Here is a 17,232-nt window from a genome sequence, read left to right on the forward strand (position 1 = left end):
ACTTCCAGCTCAGGCATTCCTCCACTGATTAGTTTTAACATGAAATAGAAACACAAGCCTGTGATTTATTGGTGAAATATTTAAGATAGATTGTTAAATTATTCAAATAGCAGAGTTTAAAGCAGGCAAGGAAAAAAAAAAAAGACAAAAAAAAGGGCAACCCATCCAAATAAGAGCTTAATTTCCCACAATTTGAAAAATGTACATTTGCACTCACTAGAGAGCTGAAACAAAAAGTGCTATTTCAGTGCAAAGAAAGTCTTTTAAAATGAAAGATTTCAACCTTTTTACCCTTCCAGCAATCTTTATCCATCTGATCCTTGCAGACTGTCTTTCATCTGCAGTGCTAGGAATGGTTGCAGCCCTTCATCGTTTCTTACCACTCATCTACCACATCTTTGGGTACTTACCCAGCCTGGCTGAAGTTTTCCTCTTTCTATGCTAATTGAGAGCCTTTTTGTCTTAGTGTTGATAAACCAGGCAGGGACTTCTCTGATCTTCTTGCCTGAGCTTCAGATATCACCTTATCTTGTTTTGCATGTCAACTGGATCTTCTGTCCTACCCTGTGCTGGAGAAAAATCTTGTTGAATCTGCTACACTTGTCTTTTCCCAGTTGCCCTCTGGCATCTCTATAATGTTAACACAAGGTAAAACCAGAACTGTCTTCTAAGAGGAGAACAGGGATCATCATGCTCATGGTCTTAAAGGACTCCAGAGTTGTGGCAATAATAGTATAGATTAGCGAAGTAAAGGTTAAGTAAAGCATACATTTTTTGGGGGGAGACTTAATGCTAATCTCCCCAACTTCTGAGAATAAAATGTGTTGGAATTGCTGTGTCCTAAGGAACACTTATTGTTTTCAGTTTCTGTGCACCTAGTTTCTCCAAATGTGGGAAAGGTTACTAGCTCCCACAGCTGTATCTGTTCTGAACATAAGATCAGCGTGACACTTCAAAAGCAAGGGTGATTGGACATTTACATGTCTTCAGTGAAAAGGCATGCAATATGTGCATCACAATCCATAGATAGCATTGAAAAATTCCATCCTTTCTCTTAATCTGCTCCCATTTCAACACAAAAAAGAAGCATTTTCAAGTCTGCCCTCCTCTAGCAAGCAACCCATCTTGGGCTGTGCAGCTGAGGAGGAGAATACTTGCAAGGTCCAATTCTTTCAAACATGTGGCAGCTGAAAAGAAGGTAATTAGGACAGGCAAATCCAAACAGTACTTTTGCAAATGGTATTTATCTTCTTTTTGTGTGCGTGTGTGTCTATATTCTACTTCTCCACCTGCCTTCAAAGGGGGCTGATAAAAAGGATTTGCTTGGCCTTGTTGTTGCTGTGGGGGAAGGGTGCCATTTGTGTGCTGTGCTGCAAGACAGATGCTGCAGGTGAAACTACCCCAGAGGGGGCAACCCTACACGGAGGGGGTAGTTCCTGGGATCGAAGCACTTCTTTTTCTTTTTGTCCTCTTTGTGGGTTTGTTACACCGTAGGACCAAGTTCTTTATGGCACAGAGGAGCGGGCAAGGGTTTATGGAGCAATCAACTCCATCAGCAACAGTGGCAATCGCATAATGCTTCAGCCTTTTGTAGTAGATTTTGTCTGTGTGTCTAAGCTGAAAGTATGGCCAGGAGAGAAGAGGGTGTGAAACACTTGGCTTTTTTTTTTTTTTTTTTTTCTTCCTTGGAAAGAGCCTGGCTGAGTTCCTTTATGCTTTTCAGGCTCAGGGATGAGAGAGAGCGTGCGTATGTGCGAGGGTGTGAGCGCATCTGTGCCCATACAGTGGCTCAAGTGGGAAAAAACCCTGTTTGTGGTTCACACAGGAGGAATTTCTGATGGAGGCAACGGTCCTAAGCAGAAAGGCACATCCTGATCTCTAGCGAGTGAGGGGCACGCTGACGCACACACGCACACACACACATACTCTCTGGGCGCTCTGCATAATAGGTGCAAAGCGCTGCCCTTTAATGAACGTAACCTATGGTGGCTGGGCTGCAGCCGGCCAGACCTCACCATTAATAAACTGGGAACATTCTTCTCCTTTTTAGTCCCTTTCAATGCCAGCCCTGCGGTTTGATCTCCCTTGAATGCTGCCCCCCCTCATTTGGGGCTCCAATTCTGAGAAGATTTGGTGCATTGTTTGAGGTCGCAGGATGTCGGATTGATTTCGAAGCTTTTGTATTGACTCTGGGCTCCTGAATGAAGCTGTCATGTGTGTCTGTGGTTGGCTAGCAGGCTGTCCGGCTGCAAGCTGTGCCTTCCTTTGTTGTTTAGGCCTCATTGAGCTGAGGGAAGAGGCTCATTTCAGGGTGATTTACCACCACCCAAACACCAGCTGTCTGTTGTACTGCCGCTTGCCTCCACCTTGGATTCAGTTCTCGTTTCCCTTCATTTCCCCCCTTCTCTTCTCCCACTCTACCGCTGTAGGCACTTGGGTACCGGTTCTTCAAGACGTGTGGATCACCCTGACAGAATAGTGTAAAAACCATAAACATCAAATACGTTGTTCTTCCCAACATCATGTATGCACTTGTGGGGATTTTTTTTAGGGTTCATTGTTGCAGTCCTGTAAACATGTTTTTTTTCTTGTTGAGAAACTGAACCATGGCCCTAAGGAAAAAAAAAACACAAACCAACCCAAACAAAAAACACACCATGTTCCTCTTGGTTTGTTACTAAGTAGCTCATAGTGAAAAGCAGTAATAATTTTATTTAAAAATAACTATTAAGCTCAGTGGCAGGACAGCAGACTGAATTGCACAGCCTGCCCAGTGCAGGATGTCGGGGGAAGTGGCTGCAGAGGTGCTCTCTAGTACTGGAAATGTTGGGATTATTGGATGGATGGAGAAGGAGGCAGAGAAGGATGGCATCATCTCCCTACATACTTGTTATTCCTGAGCTGGTATGATTGCTGTATTTATGTGGTTATCATGCTGGAGAGCTATTTTGGTGGTGTAAGGAGAGGAAGAAAAGGGAAGAGGCTGTGAAGTGCTGCTCAGCTCAGCTTCACAAAGCTCTTTCAGGAAAGTACTCCTCTGTGAAAAGCCAGGCTGCTTCTGCAGCTGAAATGCTGATAAAAGCCTCGGAAAGGCCATGCTGGAAGCTTTGCTCTTTCCCAGGTCGCCATGGGCCAAGACTCAGTTATCCTTTCTGCACCTCATGTTTTCATCTGTTGATGAAAGGCATTTTGAGGGTATTGCAAGGCAGGAGAGATGGAGAGAGTGTGAACAGCTGAGCCAAGGCCAAGTTTGGCCAGTGAGACCTTCCAGTGGCCAAGTGGAGACAGGTTGTGCCAGTGCCTTCGGGGTGAGGCTACTGCCAGCATTTTTGATGGCCGTTGCTCAAAACCGAGGAATGCTGATGAGAACCAAGCAGGTCAGAGCCCAGTCGGACCTGCCCATGGCCACAAGGTGCATGGCACAGTGCTGCTGAGTCAAGCCCACCTCTCGAGCTGATCTTTCCAGCTGCAGACCTGGGAGAGTGGCAGTAAGATGGGATCCTCTGGTTAATCCCAGCCAGCTCCTCCGGGGCAGGGCCTGGCAGCTCCATGGAGGCCGGCTGGTGCCATGTGCGTCACGTCTGACTCCTTTAAATGAGGCTGGCAGCTCCGCAGAGGACTGCTCTGGGCAACGTGGTGGCACCTGGCCTCACTGCGGCCTGCTCCCCCTGGAGCTGCTGGCGTGAAGCGAGTTGTGACCAGCCCTCATTTGACTTCTGGGTGATGCAGTTTAGTGTTTCTTGACCACAGGCTGTTAAAACTGGCAACCGATCAGCTCTTGTCAGCCGTGCAGCTGAGATCATTAAGCCTGTTACTATTATTATTTTTCTCCTTTTTCTGCAAACTTTGGCCAACTACTGGAGCCTGTGCCGCAAGCAGAAGGGAGAGGCCAGTGACTTCATATATGAGGTGGGATAATTGGACATATATATGTATATTTCAGTGCTTGCCGAGGAGACTTCTTGCTCTTTGCCTTGGGAAGGGGGATGTCTGATGATGGGTGGAAGTCATAAGAAGGCAAAACAAGCTCCTCTGTTGGAAATCCTTGTGCCTCCTTGCTTCTAAACCAGAGCATAACATTGAGAGCAGGCAGCACAATGTCATTTAGTAGCAGTACATCTGTGAGCTTTCAAGATCACTGTGCTCCTCCCCAATCCTGTTATTAAAAGGCCATGAAACATGGTAAAGATGCTCCATCAATTAAAACTGTACGTCCATAGTACCCAGTGAGACGAGGCTCCTTTCTCTGCAGTGTTCTCCTCCCCCTCCTCTGTAAGCATCAAGCGCTACTGAATGAAGGAGGGAGGGATACATTAGGAGGCAACAACCACTGCAAGAGAGTCCTAGTGAGGTGTTTTAATTTCTTAACAAACTCATTGGGCACTAGAAACTGTAAAATAACATACAGATAAACAAGCAAAAACTCACTGACCCTTAGCACCCTGGAGGGCTCTGTTTCAGATCACTGAATAAAAGCTGAAGTTGCATATGCATGTTTAATGTAACACAAGGCGTGTGCTGTGGAAAAGCGTGCTTTCTTCTAATCTGGTTCCAGACAGAAGCATCCAAACAGAAGCCCTTTCCCTATCCCCACTGAACTGCTTGGTGTATGCAAGGAAACCCCTGAATGACAAGGCCTCCATCTGCTCTTGAGCGGAGTTGCGACTGGCTGCAAATGTTGTCCATATGCTTTTTTTCTTTTTTTTTTTCTTTTTTTTTCTTTTTTTTTTTTGCCTTTCAACTTAGCTGCCTAATGTTAGACACCTATCCCCAAATTAAGCATCTGCTTATAATATAGGCTTTTCTAAAAAAGAGGTGGAGGTAGTAGCTAATTCAGGTGATGCACGCTGGGAGAGGTACATCTGCAGTTGGAAAAGGAGATGGGATTATTCATCCTGTGCATTGCTTCTGTTTGCTTTTTTAGGGGGTGGAAGAGCCCCTGCATTCTCGTACTGGCCTTCGTTCTCCCTTCATTCTCCAAATAGAGACCTTTTAAAATGTGATTAAAAAACTGAGGTGGAGTCTTCAACCTCAAAAATAACCTAGTAATTTAACTCATCAGTTTCCACAATCTAGGAGAAGATACTAACTACAGAGCTATAGAGTTGGTCTCTGTAGCCCAACAACTATGCGATTTGCACCTAGTGAAACAACCCCTGTAGGCAAGCCTGGAAGGGGAGCCTGGCTGACATGCAGGGTTTGTGTCTTTTACTTGCCTGGTAGATCTAGCTTCAGGTATAGGCAATGTAGCACTTTGTGATGAAAACCCATTTCATGGAAGTGTTGCTTTAATCATCAAGGTTTTCTGACTGTGCAAGAAAAAGGATGTTTCTAACAAAGACTAGGCAAAATACACCAACTCACTAGCTGAATCTGCTGTAGAGAAAGCAGGGTTTAGTTTTAGCATGAACTCACTAGCCGAGGTGTTGGCTTTGTAGAGGAAAAAAAGAAAAAAAAACCTATCAAGTTTTGTGTTCGTATTTCCCCTCTGCTCTTGATTTCCAGGTGATTATGGACAACACCTTGCAATTCCTCTGTTAAATAAAGCTGATGATACTTCCAGACAGTTATTCCACGGCCAGAACGTGTCCATGGTTTGCCATGAGCTGATGTTGCATGACCAGTATATCCCCAGGAACCAAAGAAGGGTCTAAAATTGGGAGGTTTTCCTTGGTTTGTGGTGTAAAAAGAGCTGGAGTATCTATTTCAGCATAACAAATTTGCAGTGGATACTGGCACAAGTTGAGTGTCAGCAAGTCTTGTATGGATGCATTTTCCTAAATACAGGAATTTCCTAAACACAGTATGTTGCTGCTTTAGGCACCATAATATATCCTTGTTGTCCATCAGCTGCCTGTTAAGAAATGTGTGGGTCTCCCTTTAGGTCCTTTTGTATGTCTAACTTTCTCATGTACTGTGGGGTGTCTAGAAAGTCTCCTCTGGTTAGACAGACAACTCCCTCTCTGTGCCTCGGTTTCTTATCTCTACTGTAATTATTTAATACAATTGCTTTAAATTTTAATGTAATCACTTCTTTCTGGGGAAAGGTTTTAGAATTCAAGAGTTTACAGGTCAGTTGGTGAAGGACTGTAGTAATGGGGCAAGAGGAAATTCCTTTGATAAATGGGAGTCACAGGTAGAGGATGCCAGGTGGAAGCAGTCCTCTGAAAACCTCAAAGTCTGACAGGTTGCAATCAGCAGCCCCAGCCTTGGGTGTTTTGGTTAGGTATCAGGTACAGGTACTGCCTTTTAGTGTCTTTTTTTTCCCACATCTCTTTTGGAAAGAGGAGAAAAGATAATTTCTGCTCAGTATCTGACCTTGCTGGTACTTGTGAGATGCTGGGGTCACCAAGTAAAAGATGTCACCACACCTGGCAGCCTCTCCCGAGGTGACCAGAAGTTCATCTGTCTGTCTGTAATTTCTGCCACCAAGGATCACTTCTCTGGTGCGCCCTGACATCGAACGATGGCTGGAATTCCTTTTAATTGTGCCCTTTCCCTTCCTCATCATTTAGGGCAGAGCGCTTCCACTTGGCTAAACTCATTAACTACTTTAATGTTGAGGTTTCCTTTTCTGTATAAATTCATCCAGCTGAAATCTTGTAACTCTTCAAAGCTGCATGTGAGCAGACTCGTGCTCTGTCACCCAGCAAATGCTGAGAGTGTTTATTTTTCAGCTGTGGACCACAAAAGTCTGAAAAAAGGCAATGTCTTTGTGGGTGCGTCCATGGGAAAGCAAGTAATTGTGATGGGTTTTGGGGGACTCAGGCTGTGTTACTGTTTCAGCTCAAGGAGCGTTTTGACCAAACCTGGAATCCCAGCCCTGTTCTGCCATGGTGATTTATCAAGACGTCTAGGTCTGATAAACTCCAAAAACACTTTGGTGAAGAACCAAAGTGATTCAAGTAATCCCCAGAAAAGAACTACTTTAATGTGAGAGACTTTGCTGCTGGGATCACGCTCTCATGCTCGGTCAGTCTGGTGGGTTGTCGATGAAAAGAAGCTGTTTGCACTTTGTTTATTTCCCAGACTGTTGGTTGAGGACAAAAGGAGGGTGAGGTGACCCTGTTTCTTTGTAAATCTCCATTGGCCCCAGCTTGTTATGAACATTGCAGGGTCTGTGCCAGCAGTGCTGGGTGGTGAGGGTGAGCTGTTGAATTCCTGGGAAGGGCTTGCCAGGGGTTATATAGACCAGTTGTCCTAATGAGAGCAAGTCACACCTGTAGACTTTATTTCACCAAATCTAGCTACACTAGAAGCAAGTAAGCACTAACTTGGTAAGGGTGAATAGAAATACTGGTGTGTGAGGTTTGCCTCAAGTCATTCCAGGTTGGTAATTGTACTCTCTGAGCAAGATAGACTTGTTTCTGTTCATGTACATGTATGAAAACATTGGGATAAAATAACCTGTTGCTTTTCAGCTTGGCTTGCCCGTATTCCTACTGTATTTTTCCACACACTTGCTTTCCTTCTGTCCCTGTCTGTGTGACATCCCTCATGCTGTGTTATCGGCCATTGGGGAATTCTCCTTGGCAGCCTGGGAGCTACACCTCTGTGGAAGGGTATCTCCCAGCAATGCAGGATGAGTCCACAGGCTTCTCTAATGTCTTTTCTTCCCCTGCTTCTGGTCATAAATGCAAGCCTCTTGGTCTTCAGTGGTTCAGACTGTGCTGATGTTTTTCTTGTCTTTCTTTTATAGGGAAAAGTCATTGGAGATGCAAAACTGCTTATGAGTTGTGGTTGCAGAAAAGGGAAAAATGCTCAAGTGAAAGACTCAGATCAGGTCAGTCAATATCTACCTTAACTGGTGGAAATAAAATAATGTATTAACATCTGGTTGATTTGAACTGTGCTGTTGCATATCAGCGTTCCTGGACACAAAGTCCTTGGCCTGGCTGACAATGTTACAACATTAATGTTTTTATATTTGTTATTTCTAGAAAAAAATCAAACAAGATCAGGGATTCACTGCACTAGGAGCTGTTAATGCCGTAGCCTGAATTACTCCCATCTGGTTTATTTATTCATGAATTCTGTTTCTTTATAAAAATCCACTCCAGGCAATGTCTTTCTTAAAGAATATTGCACTTCTTTGCTGGCTAAATGTATGCAACCTTTGGTCTTGTACTGTAGCTGCCTGGATGGGTGATAGTTACAGAGAAATGTGCCATTCGTTGCATGTTCTTGTTCTGAAGTGACACCATCACAAGTACACTCTTTATTGAGGTTCCTCATGATAGACATGTAAAAACTTGTTCACAAACTGATGGCTGGGTTTCAATATTCATTACTTGGAATGAATGGCCCCCTTATTCTAAAATTGGTCGAATTGACATCAGTGGGATCGCTTGTAGGGTTCAGTAATTGCAGGCGAGGTGGGCTGCACTCTGAACGACAGCCAGCTGGTGGTCTCTTCCTTCCTTCTACCATTTTGTACTTATTAGACCAGACAAGTTTGTTCCTGTCAAAATTTTTAGTTAATATGGCTTTCAGGCTTTGTAGCTTAACAGAAGTTTGACTCCAGATACCATTCTTTCCAAAGATGAAACAAAATTTGATTTGAGCAGAAACATTTTGTAAATATCGGCTCATCCAATATTAAATGTGGTATAGTGAAGGAGCTGATCTCAAATATCAAATGACTTGGCTCTCTAATGTACCTTGTGAACAGCCCATGGCCAGGTACAGACCTGAAGCAAATTCAGTGTCCTCAAAGCTCCAGGAATTCCCAATAATTTACTGACGGGAAAAGAGATGAATGCTCAGGAAGAAAAATGTTTTCATTTTCAACATGCACGTTCATCAATCCTAACTAATAACAATGTCTCTGAGCCTTGCTTTGTTAATGTTTGGGAATACCTGACAAGACATCTATTTATCCCTCAGTGAGCTCTGTTGTGAGAAACATTGGCCACACTTATAAATGTTTTATAGGATTGAGTCTTACATTCATTTTAGAGGTGATTTTTTTTCTTCTTTATTTAGTATTTGCAAAATAACAAATTCATTATCATGAACCATACTATCAGTTCACCATCAAGACAAGGACTCTTAGTAGTTTTCTTTAAAGAATAGCTTCCCATTCTCTCCAATACAAACTTAATTTTCTAATGTTGAGGTTCTAACACTTCAGGAGAAAATGAATTTAGACATGAAACACTTTTAACAAGTTTAGTCTTTTGTATTTTGATGTACTCTGGTTGAATCACTTTGATTTACAACAGGACTACAGCAGCATCAAACCACTCATAGCAGAGATTAAAAATGGAATGGGAACATCTTGATTGCAGAGAGGTTTTGTGAAAGACTTTAACAAACCTTGAGTACTGGACCTAAAACTTATTGATGGCAATAGTTTAATTATAAAGTAGGCAACAGGGTTTGGACGGAAAAAAAATCCCACTCCCTTTTATGTTTTCTGGGATGGTGATAAATTATTCCTTGCATTCAGTTACCTTCTGAAATCTAATTTTTGAGGTCTGGTGATGTGTTGACCATCTCGGGTGTTCTTTTTTGCTGTATTGGCATAAACTGTTGAGCAAGTGCTTGCTCCAGAAGCTGTAAAGCTCATACATCTTGCCCCTGGCAGTATCCTGTCTATATTTCAGGGGACAGGAGGTGGATGGGGAGAAAACTAGTACAGAAGGGTGGGTAGCAATGTGGAACATTTGCCTGTGAATGTGGGACCTCTCTTCAGTTTATAAATTATCCCCTGGGCCTTGTAGATAAACACAGACTTCTGTGGTGACATTGGCTGGGAAAGGCAAACACTTGCCGATGATTGTAGGCTAATCCTTCAGGACACTAATTGCCAGAAAACTAAGGAAGCATTATTTTAGGAACAGTTTGTTTCACTTTGTGAAGGGGAAAAACACTGCACTGGATTTAGTTTTGTTTGCAGAGCTTTACCCCCTCCTCCTGCGACCTGTCTAAGATTTTAAAGATTTACCTTCATTATTGTTGTTAAGGATTTTTTTTTCTTTTTTTTTCTTTTTTTTTTGGTCTTGCTTTGTGTTTTCCTGTGATGCCTCTATAAAGTTGCGTGAAAATGCAGCTTTCATGAATGTACACATAAATAGGTATGTGGATTTTACACCAGTAACTATTTGAAAGGTTTGGGACTAACCACCTACTTTGTGGCTGAATTTTTGTGTAAGGTGATGCTTTGCAAAGATTTTATTGTTTTTTCATTCTTTGAAGTCATTTTGGAAACTTGCAAAAAGTCCTAGACAGACTGCCCCAGCAGTGAAAATCCCCAGCTGAACCAAGCCATGACACCATTGCTGAGGATTTAATTTACTGACGTTTCTCCAGCATACCTCTAGAAGAGAAGGCATCTTAACCTCCTTGACCTGAGAGCTGCTTCCCTGAGTCTGGCATCCAAAGGCACCTATTTGCCTGGTATTTTCCATGTTGCGAGTCACCAGTGTGTAAATCCTAGCCGTGTTGCTCTTGAGGGCAGAAGTCCAAACAGGCTCACATGGGGCTGGGATTTCACAATGGTCACAAAGATTTGCACCTGAGAAGGAGAGGGACTGGTGGTCTCTGTGTGTGGGCTCCCAGTCCTAATCAAACTCTACAAGATGAGTTGGAAGGCTAAGTAGGGCAAGAAAAATCCCACAAAAGCTTTGAAAACCTTAAAGGGAATACAGTTGAATGCACTGAATCCTGTCCTACATGGATGGTCTTGAAGCTTTGGGTTGCTGAAACAGAATGACTGAGAGGAGTCCCAAAATAAAGCCACGTCTTGGCAGCAACCCCCCTCATGTCTTTGGCTGCCATTGGCACCATCACCAGTTGTTTGTGTGCTTTCTGGGAGTGAAATTCATCCATGCTCCAAGGCCCAGAAGCAGGTCTCTGCACCACAAACATCCTACTGTAATTGTAAGGTCCATATATGCTCTTCAGAGTGGTTATTAGTGTCCCAGTAATTTATGCCTCCCCATAAATTATTATACCATTGCTTACTGTTTGAGGTGCATTCTTGCATAAGAATGGCAATCCCGGACTAGGATTTCCTTGTGTTAAGTAGTATATTAACAAAGCAGGAAAGATGATTTCTGGGCAATGATTTAATGTGTGTACTTTCTGAGGAAAGCAAAATGTCATTTAAGAATGGGAAAAATGTGTGGGTGGACAAATAATGTGCATATTAGAAGCACGCATAAGGTTGAGAACCAGAAGCAGCGGAGCACTCCATATTCTCAGCACACACAGTTCTGCCTTCTCAGGGTTTAGTTTTATTTGTTTTCCATCATTTCTCCCAAAAGGTAGGCAGCTCATCAAAATTTAATGGCTCTTCTCCTTTGATATTTTTTTGCTTCTCTTTGCTTAACTTTTCTGGTGGCTCGTGTGAGCTTAAGTGTTACCAAGAAGTCAGATCCTCCTGTCCTTCCATGTATTTTGTTTTGGTTTTAATACGACAAATGTATGCCTCCTCTGGAAATGGTATCCATGCTGCAGAGTAATTATTTAGTGAATGGTGGATCCAGTTCATGTTGGCAAGGATCAGATTAATCATTATTAATCATGACCCCTCTGACAGTAACCTCATCCCTTGCCTAAGTACTGCTCTTTATTAAGAAGTAATAGCTATTAGGGGATGGCTGGGCCACTTCTCTCATTGCACCGGCACAGGGCTCAGGACTTCTGGCAGGAGGCAGAAGAACTCAGTTCAAAATTAAAAATAGACACACATGGTCCACGTTCCAGAATTGAAATAGGCAGCTTCCCCTGTGGGCTTCTTCAGCCTCATCTGAGTGTCCTCCTTTCCCCTGAAGCCTCCCGAGAGTTTGCCTCTTTCCAAAGGCTGAATTCAATGTTGGGGATGAAATAATCTCTCTGATGTTTTTTTATTTGTCTGCTTGCTTATTTTTTTAAAAAAATCAGGTAGATCCTAGTATAACGAAACGTATGTGCAGTCCTTGCAGGGAAAAGATCTTAAGGTCTAGCGGTTGTAGCAGGTTTCAACAGCTGATAAATCTGTAGATGAGCTTACCTCTCTGGGACTCCACTTGTGCCAAGTAGACCCCAAACCAACCACTTGTTTTGCGGATTTCTAGTTTCCTTGAAGAAATATTGTACTGTTGAGGTGAGGCTTGAAGTGCTGTTCATCGTGCACAAAGTCGTGAGGAGTCCAGCTTCTCTCTTCCGGTCACTGCACTGGGGACTGCAGGCTTATATATATATATATATATATATTTATGTATGTATATATCTCCTTACCACTTGCGTCACCAGAGATCTGCAGAGAGCAGATAACAGTTTAATTCATAATTATTCTGGTTTTCCTAGCAGTACAGGTTCTTTTTGAGTAGGTGAGGCAGTGCTATCAATAGATGTCATCATTATTTCAGCACAAGCATGATGACTTAAGTACTAGATTGAAACCCCACTCCCCAAAATCCACCTTAATTACTTTTTAAAATATTTTCATTGACTGTTTGGAAACCCAAGACAAAACCTTTCAGAAGAGAGCAAAGGAAAGAAACACTTCTTTTGTCTCCATTTAGCCCTTCGATACCTGGAGGGCAGCAGTAGAAGCTTGGAGCAAACCTGCCACACTCTTTTGATCTTTGCCAAAGTTGTTGTGGGAGTAACATCATTTAATGGTTGAAAGAATTTATTGAAGAATAAAAGTACCAGCAAAGACAAAGGGGCCAATACAAATTATCTGGTAAACCACTGTCAGATTTTACGTGCTCAGGGCTACCGGTAATTTCCCATCTTAAAAACCCAGGGGGGAGTTTGGAGGGGAGTGAAGGAGGGTAAAAAGTATATAAATAAACCCACCTCTTTAAATAGCTAACTGGCCTGGCCTGAACTGTGTTGGAGCTAAGTTCCCTTGGCAGCTGGCACTACGATATCTGTTGAGGGTGCAGCAGAGGGCTGAGACCAGGTTTCAGAGAATCTGCCTTAGCTTTGCTGGCTCTCCCTTGCATTCTTCCACTTGTCAGCAAGAAATGTACTGAAGCATGAAATGAGGGAGTGCAAAGGCTCCCACACTCCATCTGAGCAAGTCTGGATCGCACCCCCACAGTTAATGTTTCTCTCTGCTAAAAGAAATGAAGTAATAAAAATAAATGAAAGCACTAGCTAACTTGGGAATACATGGGTGGAAGAAAGAAAGAGGAAAGAACTGGGGGAGTGAAGGCAGGTTATCCACCATCTCCCGCTCTGACTTTGTGGTAGAGTTTGGATCTGGGCTTGAAAAACCGCTGGATTCTGCACAGGTTATAAAAAGCGGGAACAAGAAGTACGATACAAAGAGAGAGGATGTTACATGTTTGCGGTTTCTGGGCAGTAAACCACGTTTAAAAGTATTCTGTTGATTGAAAAAAGCAGGCTAGGTGATCATGCAAAGAACATGGGACTGTAGGAAACTGTTGTAGATCATCCAGTCCTCTGAGATCTCAGTGAACTGTTACATATAACCCCACGGATAAACACATCCCTTTTGGTGCTGGTACCTATTAAAAGCAAGCTGTGTAGCTCTATCATTATGCTCACCCCACCAATTAATGTTTTACATTCCAAAATGCCCACTTATACAATATTTCCGCATCTTGTTCCTGCTGCCAGATCAGAGTGTTTCCCCACCTATGACATGAGTGTTGGTCTCAACAAGGTGGACCACCGTTGCTTTTCCATTCACCCAACCACAATTTTCTTGCTCCTTGTGGTGGTGTAGGCAGAAAACAATTCCACTTGTTGAATCAAAATGCAGTACAAAATTTAATCTCAGAAAACTTTTTTAAAAACTGGAAATCTTTTCCTCTCAATTAAATCTGTTTTGGGAAGAGATATTTGAATGAGAGACTCACCGGCTGCCTTTTCTCTGGACCTCCCAATTTCATACAGCAGTTGTGCTTTGGTAATTGCTGAATATAGTGCTAAACATCTGTGCTCCTGGTGACTGGGAAAGTTTTTTAGTTTCATTAATCTGTTGTGTGGAATTGAAGCAGTTGTGAAACAGAAGGTGGGTGGATAAGTCTCCATTCTTCGGATTTATATATGTTTTGGAGCGATGTTGTTATGAAAGAAACTTCCTGAATATAAGCCTCCAAACAAAAGAGATTGAGGTTATGGATGTCCTTTGCAAGTTCAGCTGTAATAGGTTTGTGTTGCAGGGGGTTCCACCTCCCTTCATACAATGCCATTGGTAATCTGACATTTCTAATGACCTTTTATAATCACCTATTTCCTTTTCTCACTCATTTTATGAATAGTCTTGTACTCACTTCAAGAGTTTCCCACCTTGTGGTCTCCTCTTACAGTTCATATTAATTTCAAAATGGGTTGGGCTTCCTGTCAAGTGTAGCACAGTGTAGACTGAAGTTCAATAGAGCTTTTCCTTTCTACGGGGGGGGGTGGGGTGGGGTGGGGGGTGTGCCGCCAAAAAAACCCCATAGTGCCCTTTTTTGCAGGAAGGGCTTCAGAAATGGTAGTCAGCAAATTGCTTTTTTTTTTTTTTTTTTTTTTTTTCTTTCTTTCTTTTGAGGCAGTTCTGAATGCATGGTTTAACACAGTGACCTGTCCCTCTTCAAGATGTAAAACTTAGGGCTCTGACCTTTTCTTGTGAATGATGATCCCATGGCACTTTCCCTCCAGAGTTAGAACGTGCGAGTCCTGGTGATGATGTTTTGTCCAGGCTCTCATTCAGGATATGTACTCTGCCAACTTGACTCGACCCTGCATGTTCAGTGGGACACATTATTCTTCACTTCTCACCCTAAACTGCTGCGTACCATCACCTTGCATTGATGGGTCTTTCGTTTCGTCTTGAAGGTAGGTTCATTTAAGTGGTGGAGGAGCAGAAGCCGTACGGTTTTGAAAAGCAGTTTGAGAGCCCTCTGAATGAAAAGTGCTTTACACATGAAAAAAATAAGTGCTATCAATTGTCATTGTCAGCCTCAAATCTCAAATTTGAAAGGGTCATTTATACTCCTCAAAGGCAAACACACAGCAGCATGCTAAAAGAGGACTAAAGCAGCTGAAGAAAATGCTGTCTCATGTCATTTCAGGCTCTGCAATCCCAGGGAACATTAATAACTATTTTGTTGTTTTCACTGATCTCTCTACATGGGTGGAGAAGGAAAGAGTCAGAAGAGAGAAGGCGTGCTGCTCCAGGTTGTCCCATGGCCCTCTGTGGTAGCAGCTCACCTACTGCGAGGAGACCCAGCCAGGGCAAGCTGATTCCCCATTGCTCTCTGGCATTCTGGCTGCATTTGCTGCCTTTCCCACTCTGCCTTGTTCCCATTTTCCCTTAGCAGATGCCAACGTGTGAAGACACCATGGCAGGGTCAGTATCAGTCAGTCACCTTTTAGATGACAGATGCCACGTGAAGCCAGATCCCATCTACTCCGAGGTTCATGCAAACTGAATGGCCTGCTCAGAGCTGCTGAGAGCTGTGAGGTGCAAGGCAAGTGCAAAGGCTTGGTGGAGGGTGACAGATGGAGTGAAGGACTGGCTCGGTGGTTGGAGTGTTGCACTTGCAACTTTGTGGAGCACTTCATGCCTACCTCGACATGGGTGCAAAATGCTATCCAAGCAGAACTATGGCAGTTTGCACCCTCCTTTTACTCACATTGTACCAAAATCAATGTCAAGACAAGATGAAAATCTGGTCCCAGATCCCAGCAGGTCATCTGCCTGGAATTGTACCCAATATGGCTGTTCTGCATTCAGCAGACATTCCATCATGACACTGGTTATTCATGGGAAATGTATTCAGCTGAGTTTTGCAGCAGCTCAGGTGATGACTTTTCTGGATTTGCTCCAGGGAGCCTGTTTTGCTGTTGGATTGACCATGCTGATGCCCTGTCTAAACAGCCTTTTGTTCTTTATATCCTTTTACTCTTTGTTATATCACACTTTGAAAGCTTCTTATTCATGCATACAAGTCTGCTTTGGTGAGAGACGGTAGCAGCCTAAGATATGTGTGTACCTTGGGTTTAAAGTTTCCTTATATTGGTCAAACTCAGTTTTTAAAAAAATTATCTCATGGAAACAACTCAGAAAGCTCTGTCAAATAGAACTGTAACCAAAGTGGAGAAGAAAAGAAATCATCCCTTGTGCAGAGGAGAAATAATTCAAGCCATAGTTGGAAAGTCTTTATAGAGGTGGAAGAAGTGGTTCAGTGTCTACAGAGTCAGCTTACCCTTCAGAGATGCTGGTTCAGTCCCTTGGTCTGCCACAGGTTTCTGACAGAACCAGACATGTGATTTAATTCCATCAGGACCTCAGCTCACTTTAAAAAGCAGTGAAAGCAGCATGGATATCCTTCATGTTAAAGACTGGGGAGTACTTGGATATTAGCATGGTGTAGGCCTTGCCTGAGGTAGGTTAACACCAACGTGAAATATAGCACAGCTCCTACTAGCATCCTGACAGGGGGAAGTTTTATTCTTTTTTTCATGTCATATCTTAAAAAGAACCAGACAAAAATCTGATCTGAAGTAGGAGAAAAATGAAAGAGAAAAGCCATATGATTCACTGCAGGACTAAATCCCCCTGCAACTGGTTCCAGCCTGAAGAATATATTCACAGCTGGGTTATAAACCCTCAAACCCAGACAACATAACCTTAACTAACACAATATTACTAAGGCACTGTTGTAATGGGATCATTCTGCTATGGCTCATGGGCACATTTTAAGTGTCATCAATTTAGTCTACAACTGGAGGCTGTTAAGTGCAAAACCATTTTAGCGACTGCATCTTACATGCAGGAATGATCGAATATTAATGGATTTTCTTTTGTTGAGAAAAAATACAGGGAGGAAAATGAAAAGCCACAGGAAACCGTATTGTTCCTCCTTAGGTAGAGAAATTCCTTTTTGGAGGGTGGCAGGATCAGTCTCACAACTGAGTATTGGTGTAGGTGGCCGGGAAATTGACCCTCATTCTCCAACACTGATCTGTTATACAAACTTAACCAAGTTATTTCACCATTTTCCTTCTTAGTCTTATCTCTTCCAGGGTGTGAGTCATTTGGCAGAGTAGTTATTTCGCTCCATTGTTGGAACAGGTCAGACTCTACCTGCACAACACCGGGATGGAGCAAACAGGGAAAAGCTCTGAGAAGTGAGGCCCTGTGTTTTGTCCCACCAAAGATGCCCATCATGACTATTTTGATGTTAAGCCATTTAAAAAGAGCTCAAAATGTTTTACAACTGAGTGGGAGATGTGATTACTTTACCCCAAAGCTGGGGTCAGAAAAGATGATAAAAT

The 17,232-nt window shown here is 42.9% G+C and overlaps 1 protein-coding gene across 1 annotated transcript in view; it reads left to right on the forward strand.

The window, feature by feature from the left end:
* LOC129782727 (SET-binding protein-like) overlaps positions 1-17,232 on the forward strand; it is a 258,827-nt gene that overhangs the window by 43,491 nt on the left and 198,104 nt on the right. Inside the window, 1 exon segment of the mRNA XM_055790905.1 lies at positions 7,700-7,783. Within this exon segment, the coding sequence (XP_055646880.1) occupies positions 7,700-7,783 (84 nt within the window).

This window comes from Falco peregrinus, chromosome Z, assembly GCF_023634155.1.
Source record: "Falco peregrinus isolate bFalPer1 chromosome Z, bFalPer1.pri, whole genome shotgun sequence".
NCBI lineage: Eukaryota > Metazoa > Chordata > Aves > Falconiformes > Falconidae > Falco > Falco peregrinus.